Source organism: Tamandua tetradactyla, chromosome 25, assembly GCF_023851605.1.
Source record: "Tamandua tetradactyla isolate mTamTet1 chromosome 25, mTamTet1.pri, whole genome shotgun sequence".
NCBI classification, from domain to species: domain Eukaryota; kingdom Metazoa; phylum Chordata; class Mammalia; order Pilosa; family Myrmecophagidae; genus Tamandua; species Tamandua tetradactyla.
This window is the reverse complement of record NC_135351.1, coordinates 27350991-27364538: the sequence shown is the minus strand read 5'-3', so window position 1 is coordinate 27364538 and position 13548 is coordinate 27350991. Positions and strand designations below refer to the sequence as shown.

The 13548-nt window shown below is 35.4% G+C and overlaps 1 protein-coding gene across 2 annotated transcripts in view; it reads left to right on the top strand.

Moving 5' to 3' along the window:
- Positions 1-6567, top strand: part of DCDC2 (doublecortin domain containing 2) — a 191695-nt gene extending 185128 nt beyond the window's left edge. For both annotated transcript variants that reach the window (XM_077143745.1, XM_077143744.1), the window contains 2 exons: positions 2904-3230; positions 5994-6567. In XM_077143745.1, the coding sequence (XP_076999860.1) occupies positions 2904-3230; positions 5994-6098 (432 nt within the window). In that variant the 3' untranslated portion in view covers positions 6099-6567. The remainder of the gene's footprint in view (positions 1-2903; positions 3231-5993) is intronic.
- The last annotated feature ends 6981 nt before the right edge of the window (positions 6568-13548 follow it).

The window sequence follows — 13548 nt, the reverse complement described above, 5'->3', positions numbered from 1 at the left end:
GCTCTTGTTATAAAAGTCATTTTTGACCCAGGACATTTCCTCTCCAGCCTCCATTCTGTTTTTATGATTACCCTGTCCACGACCACCCTCTTCCTCTGCTCTCTCCTCTTGTCAGAGCGTCAAGCATGCCTGCCTCAATGCCTTGTTCTCTTTAGAAACAGGGTGGACATGGGTGCAATGTGGGGACTGAAAGATACCGTTTTCTCCTCTGGAGGCTGCAGATTTTTCTCACCTCTAGGCACTTAGGTCTCATACGTCAAAAGCAGAAAATCCTCTCCACGTACTGGGGGTTGCATTTCATAAATCTCTTGCCTTTTCTTTTAGCACCAGCTGGCAGATCCACCCTCTCCCAACCTGAATTTCTGTCTGTATTTAGCCTTCCTGAGGGCCTCACCTGGGCTGCGTGCTTCAGGTAGCCAGGACCCTGTGCTGTTTGACATTAAGCATCTGAGTGAAAAACTGAATGGCCCAGCCTCCCTGTACTGCTGTTTAGTCTACATGCCATACGCTGAAGTTTTTGGACTACCTTAAGAATAAGGATTGAGTTTCCTTCATTTTTTGGTATCATGTAATCAAACAGAATATTTTTGGACAGGATGTAAGAATTTGTAGTTCCTGCTCTTTCTTCTTTCCTCTTCAAGATCATATTGTGTAGAACTTTATCCTGAACTTTTCTTCTACTTCCTTTCATTTCCCTCTTTTCTTTATTTTCCAAACTGAGAGTGTTATTAACTTTTATAAAGAAACTATTAATGGTCCCATAACAATTATTCAGACAATTAGAGGAGAATGGACTTCTAGAGCAGAAAGAGAGGTCAGAGATAATTAAGTCCCAAACCCTCATTTTACAGAAGTTGGAGGATTACGTGACCTGTCCAAGATCAGACGACTCTAGAAAAAGGCAAGTCTCAGGTTCTTTTTTTTTGTTTTTTTAAATAAAAAAAATTTGTTATGCTGACATTACATATAACACAAAATTTCCCATTTTAACCAATTTTAAGTGGACAATTTGTGGCATCAATTACATTCACAATGTTGTGCTATCATCACCACCATCTGCTGCCAAAACTTTTTATCCCCCCAAACAGAAATTCTGTACCCATTAAGCAACGACTCCCACTCTTCCCTACCCCACTGCACTGGTAGCCTGTAATTTACTTTGTTTCTGTGAATTTGTATATTCTAGCTAGTTCATGTGAGTGGAATCATGCAATGTTTATCCTTTTGTGTCTGGTTTATTTCATTCAACATGATGTTATCAAGGTTTATCTATGGTGTAGAATATCATTCACTCTTATGGCTGAGTGTAGTCCACTGTATATATGTGTACACACACACACACACACACACACACACACACTCACACTACATTTTGTTCATACATTCATCTGTTGATGGACCCTTGGGTTGCATCCACCTTTTGGCTATTGTGAATAATGCTGCTAAGAACATTGGTGTCGGAAGATCTATGTGAGTCTCTGTTACAATTCTCTTGAAAGAATTAAAATGGGGTTGTTGGGTCATATGGTAATTCTATGGTTAACTTTCTGAGAACTACCAAACTATTTTCCACAGTTGGGCTGCCATTTTTTTTTTTTTTACATTCCCATCAACATTGAAAAAGGTTTCCTATTTCTCTGCATCCTTATTTCTTTTTATTCCTTTCATCCTTCCTTCCTTCCTTTCTTCCATCCTTCCCTCCCTCCCTCCCTTCTTCCTTTGCAGCTCCCTGAAGATCCATGATGTTGATTATCTTTCCCTGTGCCCTTTGGCCATTTGTGTATTGGTCTTTGTCTGTTAAGTCATTTGTCCATATTTTAATTGAGCTGTTTCTCTTTCTTTTTGTTGCATTATAGGAATTCTTCCTGTGTTCTGGGCATTAAAGTTCTGGGATTCCAGCATAGAACAAGTCCTGTGTTATTTCCACCCTATCATTGGGAGGAAATGAAGAAATATGATAACGCCAGGAGAGAATGTATCATAACAAATGGAAAAGGATTTTAATAATTTTTAGGATCTGTAATTTGCCGGTTACTGTGCTTGGCATTTCCCATTTCTGACCTTATTTAATATGCACAGAATATTTATTATATTTGCCGTCCGCGAATGAGTCATCCGAAACTCACAGAAGTTAGGAAACAGCCAGTAAGCGTCTGGGCCAGGACTTGAATCTGGGCTTCTTACTTTCCAAAGTCTTGGCCCTTGAGCTTGGCCTCCTACTCTCTTGTAGATTTATATGCAGTCAACTAACTGCAAAAATACCAAGTTTTTAATATACTTTAGCAATTATTATTTTTATCGAAAGGAATACGATTTCTTAGCTTTGGATCTGCACGACAATTTTCACATTTAGAGATATATTGTCATCTTTCTTAGCACTATGTGGAAAGTTTCCTACATTTGGCATCCCATAACCTGGCTTTACTTCCTGGCGTAGTTGCCCTTGGTGGTGAAGATGATAATCTTTCAGCAAAGGTGACTCTCGGCCAGACCCTCCACAAGAATGTGGCCATGGGACACGTGGTTCAGATTCCTATGTAGCACAGGGATTAAGAGCAATGGTTCTGGATACACATGCTTAGTTCAAATCTTGCCTTTTTCCACTTATAAGCGGTTGGTCCTTGGACTAGTTCTTTGTCTCTTTGGGCCTCAGCTTTCTTAACTGTAAAATGGGAACAATACTAACCTCACGGATTGTAATAACGTTTAAATGAGAAAATACTTGTGAAGTGTGACACGCAGTAGGTATTCAGTAAAGTTTAGCAGGTTGTATACTGTAAAGTACTGTGCACATGCAAGGAAGTTTTACTTGACTGCAATACAGTGATGATCACATTATATTTGCAATGGGAAATCTTGGTTATACTACTTGCTTTTGATCTACTTTTCCTTTTGATTCACAGAGGCCAGCAGAAATAGTAGATGAGGAAGAAGATGGAGAGAAAGAAAGCAAGGATGCAGGAGAGAAAGAAAGCAAGGATGCAGAACAGAAAGAGGATTTTTCAGTAATGAATGGTGAAGTTGAAGATGAAGGAGATAGGGGGGCTACAAAGGACCCTGAGCAAGCTGAGGAGACCCTGGGAAACAGGGAGGAGCAGGCAGGTCCTGCTCGTGGAAATGGAGGCACCGACGAAGAAAATGGTGAGGAACTAGACCAGGTAAATAATGAGCTTCAGCCAGAAGTGGATGAAGGAACAAGGTCTCAAGGAGCTGGCAGTGGACAAGATGAGGTATTTCTATTGTTTTTGCTCATTGGTGTGTATGCATGGTATGCATGGAATTTATGTGTGGGTGTGTGCACATGTGCTTTCAGAATTATTTAACACTGAGGACTTTGAAATTTTATGATTGAGTAGAGAAGGATCCAATAGCATTTACTTGTCTATGTTATTTGTCAGTTAACAATCCCTGCCATCTGTCTGATAGTTCATATGTCAGTCCTTCTGCCACCCATAGTCTATCCACTCATTTCTTACCTCATCCTGCAAAAATTTTACAGAGGTTCTAAGAAGATGCACAATAAAAAGAAAGGACAAGGAAAATACAAACCAGAAGAGAATGTCAAGGCCATCTAGAGTAAAAGATATGATCTAAAAATCACCATATGTATTATAGTTGACTTATTGCATGCTTGTTTGTTTAGTCCTCCTTGCATGGATTAATTGATATATAACTCTATTTAGTATATGGAGAAGATAAAGAAAGATGTAATGAAGCCTCCTATTCTAGCCTGTTCTCCTGATGCCACTGAACCAGGATATTCTCAAGTTCTGGCATTCTTTCATAGGTGACCTGAAGTTCCAAAGTAGAAATGAAATTGACTGCCAGGTTCTAGTCAATCCTGTAGCATCATCTAACAAGGCTGATTGTAATCCCAGCATTTTTGCCATCTGTTTACCCCTTTCTTTCTGATGATCTATAAAATTAAGTTTCCATGCCCTGGAGACTGTAACCTCTGAAGTGGGCCTTGGTCTGTTTATTCCTGACACCTAGTATATGAATGGGGTCTTCTTGATTCTATATTGTTGACTCATCCATTTTATCTTGCCTAGAGATACCATGTTTAGTATTGGCAAAATGCAAAATGTTCTTGTGGTCAGGTTTCAGTGGCCAGTACAAAACTGATCTGTAATCCACTGTACAATTTATGCAAAAACATTCTTCACATCTGAATGAAAACACACATTGCATCTCTTCTCAAGATGAGATAATTACAGCCTTATTCTGTAAGAAAGTCCCCATTTGTAGTTCTATATAGTTAATTAATGTTAGCTAAAATTTAGATATCAAGGTTGTTGGCAGCTGAAATGAAAAGAAAAACCCAGCCAATTATATGGTTATCTTTTTATAAGGAAAAAAAATGAACTTCTCAAGAAGAAGGAAAGCAAGTTTCTTAAGGGAAGCAAAAATCTCTTGGCTCCTGGAGTCATATAGAAAACCTAATAATATAGGGGTCAGTGTCCTCAGTGTCATTTGAATGACCACTGCAATAGTAGTTTTCATGAGGCTCTTATTGTTGTGGCATCAGGTGAAAGTTTATAGCATGAAATCAAAGTGAAAATCCATGTGGGACCTAGAGAGTAAGATCCAAGTATGCATTTTTCCAGTAGTCTAGATTAATCTCATGTCATTACCTAGAATTGATTTCACAGAAATGATTACCTGTCCTTCCATCTTCCACAAATATAACTTTTAAAAATAGGCCTTTGGTAGGAATTGAGCATCAATCAAGTTAAGGTTATTTAATTTGGCAAGGGCTTGAAGTGCAGGAAATTATGGCATGTATTGATGAATCCAGATTCTTAGCAACTCAAATGAGCAAGGTCCCTGTAATGACTAGTTAGGGATTTCAAGGACTATACAAATGCCCATTTTAAAGCATTTCCCCACAAAGAAATTTAATATCATTTATTCATCTCTCTTATATGAAATATCTTTTATTTCTGTTGTCCCTAATGTATTAGTACAGGTATATTTTTAAACAAACCAAATATGTGAAACTCCAGATTTATATGAATTATAAATTAGAATTTAATAATTAACTTTCAAAAAATGCCTATAAAATCATTCAAAATTTACTTTCTCATGTGCCATTTTGTTCCATGTAACATCTCTTGTGCAAAGTGAGATATGACTATAGGAAACAGCAGGGAATACACGACACATATACAATAAGCAATTGACATTTATATATTCAAAACAGTATTTAAGGCACTTCACAGGATAGCAGTGTAAACTAAGACTCATCCTGGAAGTATTGTTTTCTTACTTTTATAGAGTATGAAGTATGGCCTGTAGGTGCCTTCCTGTCTCCACCCTGGATTGGTGGGAATCCCCAGGGTTCCACAGAGCAGAGTTTGAAAACCAGCTAATCCTAATCCACCCCACCACAGTTTTCAGTCTAGTGGGGGAAAGAAAAATTGTGAATGAGACAATATCATTAATAACAAATGAGAAGTTTAAGGGTGGCAGGGACAGCAGTTACTGCTGGGGAGATATTGCCTTCTGCATTTTGATTTTCTGTTCTGCTGTCGTCAAATGTGCTGCCACATTCACAGTGAATTTAGGAACTCTAGTAGGAAATGCAAATGAGAAGAGCATCAGGTATGGGGCTGGATTAAGGGGACATGGAGGTGGAGCTGTTACATTTTTCTTCCCTATTCTCTGAAAATGCTATAATGAAAAATATAAATATTGCTGCAAAGAAAAGCTCACGGGGGAAAAATACAAAAAAAAAAAAATTGAGGAAAATAAAGCAAGAAGCATAAGAAATGGTTCTGTGCCCGGAACTCACCTAGTGGCTCATGGCCCCAGGAAGTGTTGAGAATGACATGTCCACTGGGTAATGGCAGGTTAAGAAACAAAGGGAACCTAAACAAACTTTTTACTTGAATATTTATATGATTTAGTGGAATCTTGTATAATTTTTTTCCCTGTTAATTTTATTTCCTTTGTAAACAGAAGAGTCTTTGTTTTGATTTCTTTCCCTCCAGGCTGAATCAGACCCTCAGAGACCACCAAGGCCAGAAGTAAAAATCACTAGTCCACAAGAAAATGATAACAGTGAACAAAACAAGGACTGTGCTGTCGTGGCATAGATATTTTTTTTAAAAAGCGAATATGTGGATTATAAGAAAAATGAAGAGTTATAATACTTGAATAATAAGTATACAGTTATTGCTAGACATAATGTGACAATGTGGTTGAGCACTACCTGCTGAATTGTAAAATGTGAGGCCGAATGGAAAGACTAGATAACCTTCGATAGCTACAAAAGGAGAGACTTAATTTTGTGGGATGTGTTTTTAAAAGTCATTTAGAAGAATTAAATCAGGGGGGACTATGAGGAGATTGCGGTGAAAGAAAATTGCCCTCTTGTCTTTGTAAAGGATGAAAAAGAATAGGATCACTCCTCTTGTATACTTCCTTAAAAATTTAGGCACCAGATTATTAGATGACAGTTTATTTTAAGCACTTGTCAGAGAAGGCATAGAATTTTAAAGAAATGGCAATAGGAAAACATGTAATATTTTCTTAAGCAATAAACACTTAATGAACAAATTGCAATTTAGTTTCAGATATAATTTGGAGGTGGCAACACAGCGAAATGCTTCCACCACTTGTGGACATGCCTTGCTTTCTTGCTTCTTAGCCAAAATCTACCTTATACACACTACAAAGACAATGCAATTCATTTCTGAAGGGAGGAAGCATTCTTTCAGTGTGTTAGTGGTTAATATTGCCATGCCCTGCTCTTTAGTGCTTCCAGGTTTTAACCATTACGGCTTTTAATGGCACACACTCAGGAAAGAATTATAAAGGAACACCAGATTAGATTTGCAGCCTGGCTGGATGGTTTGTAAATGTTGGTGTCCTGTGGATTTTTACTGATCCAGTCTATCTTTACCAATAATAGCCTTCTCTTCTCCCCCCTGCTGTTATATTAGAAAACTCGATTTTAGTTATTCCAAAAATTGAATTCTATTCAAATATATATATTTTTTACAGGAAACAAAATACAATGTAATAGAAAGAACAAAAGCAGGTTATAAGAAGAGTTTGTCACTGCTCAATCTCACTTCCTTTCTGCTTTGTTTCTATTAGGGCTGCCTTGTCATATTTTTGCCCCTAGGAGCATCAGCAAATATTTATTTTCATGGCTTATTATGTTTAAGCCTTCAAGCAGATGCCTTTCTATATAGCTAGAAGTCATCTGATAGAAATTGTTGGAAAAAGTTTAAAAATTGTCATTATGAAACCAATTCCTGATTATACATTTTGTGGGCTGATTAAATTTAGGTACAGTGGCCTTGTTAAGTACATATAGAGAAAATATAATCAAATTAATTTTTGAATTCTTAACAGGTGATACCACTCTTCCTTATATAGAGAAATAACATATTTTCTCATATTAAAGAGTATTTTTGTTAATCATGTAGAGGTTGTAGAGTTGAAATGTAACTTCTAGTGCTTTCATAAGATTCATTATTAATCATTATTAAAACCTTCCCCCACCCACCAGGTTCCATAACCAACCATTTGGAATCAAAGTAGCTGGTGGTTATTTAAGAACTTAATAATACTACAGAAAACAGATGTATTTTCCCTAGCGGCTTTTTTAGTATTTGCCACAAATAGGAAGTATAAGCAGAAACTATAATGTAACAGTATTGCAAAGAGATATTGCTATGAGACTATATTAATCTGGGAGGATGAATTGTAAATGGGGTACTATATTTCTAGTAAATAAATATAGATTGTGCTTTCTACTAATAGGCTTACTTTTTCATGGGACAATATAAAGCACTTGTGAACTACAAGCAACAGTCTTGTCTTGTTAGGAAAATGGACCAACTATTTGCTTAAGTCCCACACCATTACGCACTTGAGGTTAATAATTTTAAAGGTTATAAAAATGAGACATTAAATATAAGAAGTTATAACAAATTATCAAGGTGGTTCTCTTTAAGAGTTTCTTTCTTTCTCTTCTTTAATAAAGATATTCTTTCTTTTTTTTCCTTTGGTCTCTTTCTTTGTTGTATTATAAAGCTTAATTTTTAGGGGACTCTTTAAGAAAGGTCATTTCAATGAAGCACAGCTCTGATATGTGCATGGAAGACAATAAGTTCATAATTCAAGTGTGCTTCAATCAAGCAATAAAGCACTGGAACTATAGCCCACAGCTGAAAGTGGGGACACATTTTCCTCTTCTATGTGCATATTTTACAACCTGTCAACAAAATATAAGTATGACCTACATTGAAGGAATGAATAACAATAACCTAATGAATTTAAAACACTTTGCAGATATATGTTATTTAAAAAAATAGAATATGCATTCAAGCCATGTAAGAAATCATTCACAGAGAGCCAAAATTGTGGATATCATTTTGGAGATGACATTAACATAAATGTTGAGAGTTAATTCACCTCCCAAATGTGGAAGTTTTCTCCTGGGGATGATGTCCTCCATGACAGACGAGCCCTGCAAATTAAACGAAACTTAAGGACAGTTTTGTGGAACATTTATGTGAGTGGGCTGCAGGGATCATGGGTAGGCTCCACGTATTATTTTATAGAGAGAGATTGCTATAGAAACTCCTGGTAGCTTTTATAGAATAACCAATAAAGTGCTTTAAAATATTAGTTCTTGGTGATGCCGTGTGCATAGATTTCATCATTTTAATTTTATGCAGCTCCTGTCTTAAATTGGAATTTAAGGCACCTTACAACAACTGGTTTGTTAGTGGAATTGGAACATCAGGCGTTTTGCAGATCTAGGACTTATAGGTTATGAAATAAAATACCACGGCCCCCAAATAATTTCTTTTTCATTATTTTTCTCTATGGCCATAAGATGACATTTTATTTATTAAGATACTTTTAAAAATTTTTATTAAGATATTAAGTGCTTTTGGGGACTATCGTGGTACACTAGGCTCGTAAAAAGAGGAGATACCATCCTGCCTCCTGTTTTATTCCAAAAGTTTTAGTTCCTGTTGTGGGTCTTTACAGACAACCATCCAATATCAATGTGACTTAGAATCAGTTGGATATTTTTTAAGCTCAAGAACGAGAATCTGTACAACATGATTATTCATGCTAATTGTTCCAACATCCATAAATTTATGTTCAAGTGACCTGCTTTATATACAAAGTGAATTCATTTGTAAACTGACCTTCCTAAAGGTGTACTCTTATTTATTTTTATCGGTAAGTAGCAAAACCAGAGTTTTTAAAAAAGTAGATAAATTACTAAACAGAAAGCATCACATCTGAATTATTGCCAATCTTAGCAAAAATATATAGGTATATTTACATGTATAAAATACATAGATGCACTCACACACTTTAAAACATTAAAATGTCCTCCTTGGGCTCAGCATATTAATGGGATAGGCTCTTGGGTGAAGTTGAGAGAAAGAATGCCTAAAAATGTGGAGAGGAAATGTTAAGAAATGATGGTTTATCGTGGTGCTTTAAACTTGCTTCCCTGAGACTTTAAGACGACTAAAACTTAAAATTCTCAAATTAAGAAAACTACCAGCATTTTAATGAAGAATTTATTCTAGGAAAGGGTGTTAAACAAATTAGATTTTTTTTAATGTGAGAAGATTATACATAACATAACATTATATATATATATATTTTTTTTCTCCAGGATATTTATCTTGTTTTCCTGACGTAATTACAGAGTACATTTGTCATCAGCCATAAGTACCATATACATTAGGTATAGAATATTTCATACAACATGGGCTCTGTTGAAAGACTTCCATTACAGTTTGTGAAGATGTGTGAATGATTTACATGAATGTATTGAAGACTTTTTAGTAGCCAGGTGCACTAAAAAAATAAAAGTCTGACTTATTGGTCCAGTAGTTTATCTAATGTTCACAGTCAGTGCAGAAGCTTTTTCACATCATTCTGTGACGATAATATTCTTCTAGAATGGAGCATTTTATTTTCAAGGTTTGTTTTTCTGAAGTGATGAGATACATGTAGTTCTGTTATTAAATATCCTTTTTTACGAATACCATAAGATTTTTTGCCTTAAAGAAAAATGTCCTGTTACACAGATGGTCTGATTTTTGCACTTATCACATGAAATGTGTATATTTCCTACCAAGGAAGTCAGAGTGACTTGGATAGAGAATAAAAGAATATTCCCATGTGTTAATAAGGAAAAAGTATTGTTTCGAGGAAGCATGACTTCCTATAGGAGGTGGGGAATTAGGGAACAATTGAAAAATGTTGGGATAGCCATAAAACGTTTGTGTAATCAGGAAGTAACTAATGCTAAATTGACTTAAACCAAGAATGACTTAGCTTTCGTCTTTGAATGTTCTGTAGTTTTGTCTGCTTAAATAATATAATTTAATTGAGTGTTTCAGTTATTATCACAAGTGTAATGATGTGAGAATGAGGAATAACTGTAGTCAATTTTGGAAGAAGTTTGGGGGAAGCATATTTTATTGTTTTGCTTTGGTCTTTTCCTTGTGCCTTAGATCTTTAAAATATAATAAATGGGTCATTATGATATTATTAGTAAAGATTAAGTTGTGCTCATTGTTTTGATATGGTTCGCTGTGTTTATAGCTTCTCTCTCTGCAAGTAAAATTATTTGTGTTTGATTTAGTATTTAGGTTTTTACTTCTGTAATGGTGCTCATTCTACAATGCAAAAGTTTACTGTATCTTTTGAGTAAATAGATCTGTATTTTATATTATTAAAATGTGTTTGGATGTTTTACTGTTTGTTTATAATATTGTGTTGCTATTAACGTTTGGCATGACATTTTCAGCAAATACAAAAGAACTGCTTGATTTAAACTATGCAGAAATTCAGCACATTAAAAGTTATTTCATTTGATCTAGATATTAAACTTCATTATGGAAGAAAAATTTCTTAACAGGTTTATATATATGTCATTAATTTGATAAAACTTTTAGAGTATTTTCAAATAAATTACTGTTTTTTTCTTTTATGAAATGGCATTACAGAAACACAGGTCCAGAATTTTTGTTATAATAAAGGTATATTTAAAACCAGAAATTAGATTATACACACTACACACATTTTGTGTGTACTATCCACAGGAATAAATATACAACTTTACAGGTATATTAAGAGAGGTTGGTCAAAATTTTGCTTCAGTTTGTGGGATATTTATTACTTTGATTCTATTAAAATAGTTTTGTTTTCCCCTCAATATATGAGAAAGAAAGGGTTAAGTAAAAGTATTTTGTCTTCTTGATATGTAATGACAGAATACGTGTGATTTGGATACCACGACTAAGGAGAGTACGTTACTGTACCTTTTGTGCACATGACCAGTATATATTTGCTATTCTATCGTTTTGGAAAGCAAACTTCAGCAACAAAGAAAGCATCTAGATGCTGGAGTCAAATCTTTTAGGCTACTTGGTTAGTTGGCATTAGAAACTTCACATGACCGACAAGGACTAATTTCTGTAAGGTATGATAAAATTGCTCATGTGCATTATAAAACACTTTTTTAATGAAAATAAACATAGTGCTTCCCTGCAGATTTGTAAATGTTTTTTTTCTCCCCCCTCAGCAGGACTTTAGTCTACTAAATCATTGTACAGGACTCTCAAATACTTTTAACAGTAAAACTCAATTTTCCATGATGCAAGGATGTCTCATATGTCATTGCATTTGCTCTTTTTAGATACAGATTACTATTGTTAGGATTTTCCTAGTCTCCCCTGACTCTGGCTGAAAATTCATTGGCTTCTCTTCCTTCTTTCTGAATCCTCACTGTTTCTGTGGGCATGCATAGTCACCTGTGTGCTTGCAACTCATATCTCCAAGCTAGACCTCTCCCTTTGAGCTCCAGACCTAGTCCATAATACTTGAGTGGATATTCCAAAGGTATCAAGGGCAATTGTCCTGTTTTCTTGAAAACATGTTTCTGTTTCTGTATTGCCCATTCTGATTAATGATGTCAGTCCCTACCCCACCTAGAAACCTGGGAGCCATCTCATTATTGTCGTTCCCTCATTCTCCACGTCAAATCAGCCATTAAATTCCAGTTTTGGTTTATCAGATGCTTGATAAATGTTGGTTCATTGTGTATTAGTACAATTTTTTTCTGATCTCTATTAAGATTGATTATTGGCCATGAGAATTGTCTTCAGTTTACCAGAGCTGTTTGAGGCTCAGAGTTGTCCAAAATGTAGATATCAGCAAGGCTTGCTTTTCCCTCAAAGACTGTCGTGTCCTGGTGCTGACTGCAGTAGGGCCCTGGGCTTCCCTGTCACACAGCGATGTCCTCCCATTTCCTTGTTTGACTTCCCCATTTTCTTTGTACAGCCTACAGTAATCTGGGTTAAGATCCACCCTCAGTCAGTTGTCCACCAACTCACCTAAATATAACATCTTTTAAGAGGTCCAATTTACAGTGGGTTCAGAGCCAAAGAATGTGGATTAACATTAAGAACACGACTTTTCTGGGTTACATAATTCAATCTATGTCAGAAGTTTTCTCCATTGATTCATATGCATTTCTTATTTTCCCGACTAGATTGTGGACACTTTGTTATTGCTTGTAGGACGTCTTTATATATTCTTCACAACCTTTTCTGGTTATATGCTTTAAGAATAGCTCTGCCAGCTTATGGTTTGTCTTATTTGCTTCTAAAAAAATGGCATCAGGCTTGAGCAGTTTTTATTTTTATTTTTTCCTTCAGTTTAAACATTAATATAGTCAAATATTATTAATATTTTTCTTTATAGTTTCTGGTATTTGTGCCTTATTTAAGATCTGAACCCTGAAGGCAATTATATTTTGCTATAATCCTTTCTAAATATTTAAGGTATTCTTTTTGCATTTAGGGCTTTATCTATCAGGAATTTTTATTTTGCCTGTTTCTATATTGCCCATAGAAACTATATAGAAATCTTACATGTACATGGAAATCTTATTTTATTTTCTTTTTCTGGAAAACAAATTGACTTAGCACCATTTATTGAACAGTCTGTCTTTTTGCTATTGATTTATAAGAGCACTTCAGTCATATTTTGATTTCCATGTGCTTTAAGGAAATGCTTGGCCCAAGATTGGAGGAGAATCCCTTTTCCTTGCTAATCCTAAATTATGTAAGAAGGTTGTTTTGTTCTGTCAATGAATATACAAGAGAGCTGATATTAATTTGCAAGGGTTTTTCAAAAAATTCTCTTCATTTTATATTCAAGATAATAGTAAGGTTTTTATCATGTATTACCCACACAGATTTCTTAGTCTTTTACTCCTAAGCTCCCTTACCTAGAAGGACATTAGAAGCTGTGGGGGGTGGAGGAGTGAATACAGATGGTGCCCAGAGTCAAACTCTGCAGATCCAACCTGGAACTGCTTCTCCAGCAAGGTGATGACTGTATTTTATATTAAGGATGGTTGACGATGTGAACTGTAATGAGAATAGGTCTCATTTAAGATATTGAAAGACAGATTTCCACTCTTCTTTACTGAAAACATTAGAAAGTAGCATGCATGCAAAAAACACTCATGATGATGTACAATAT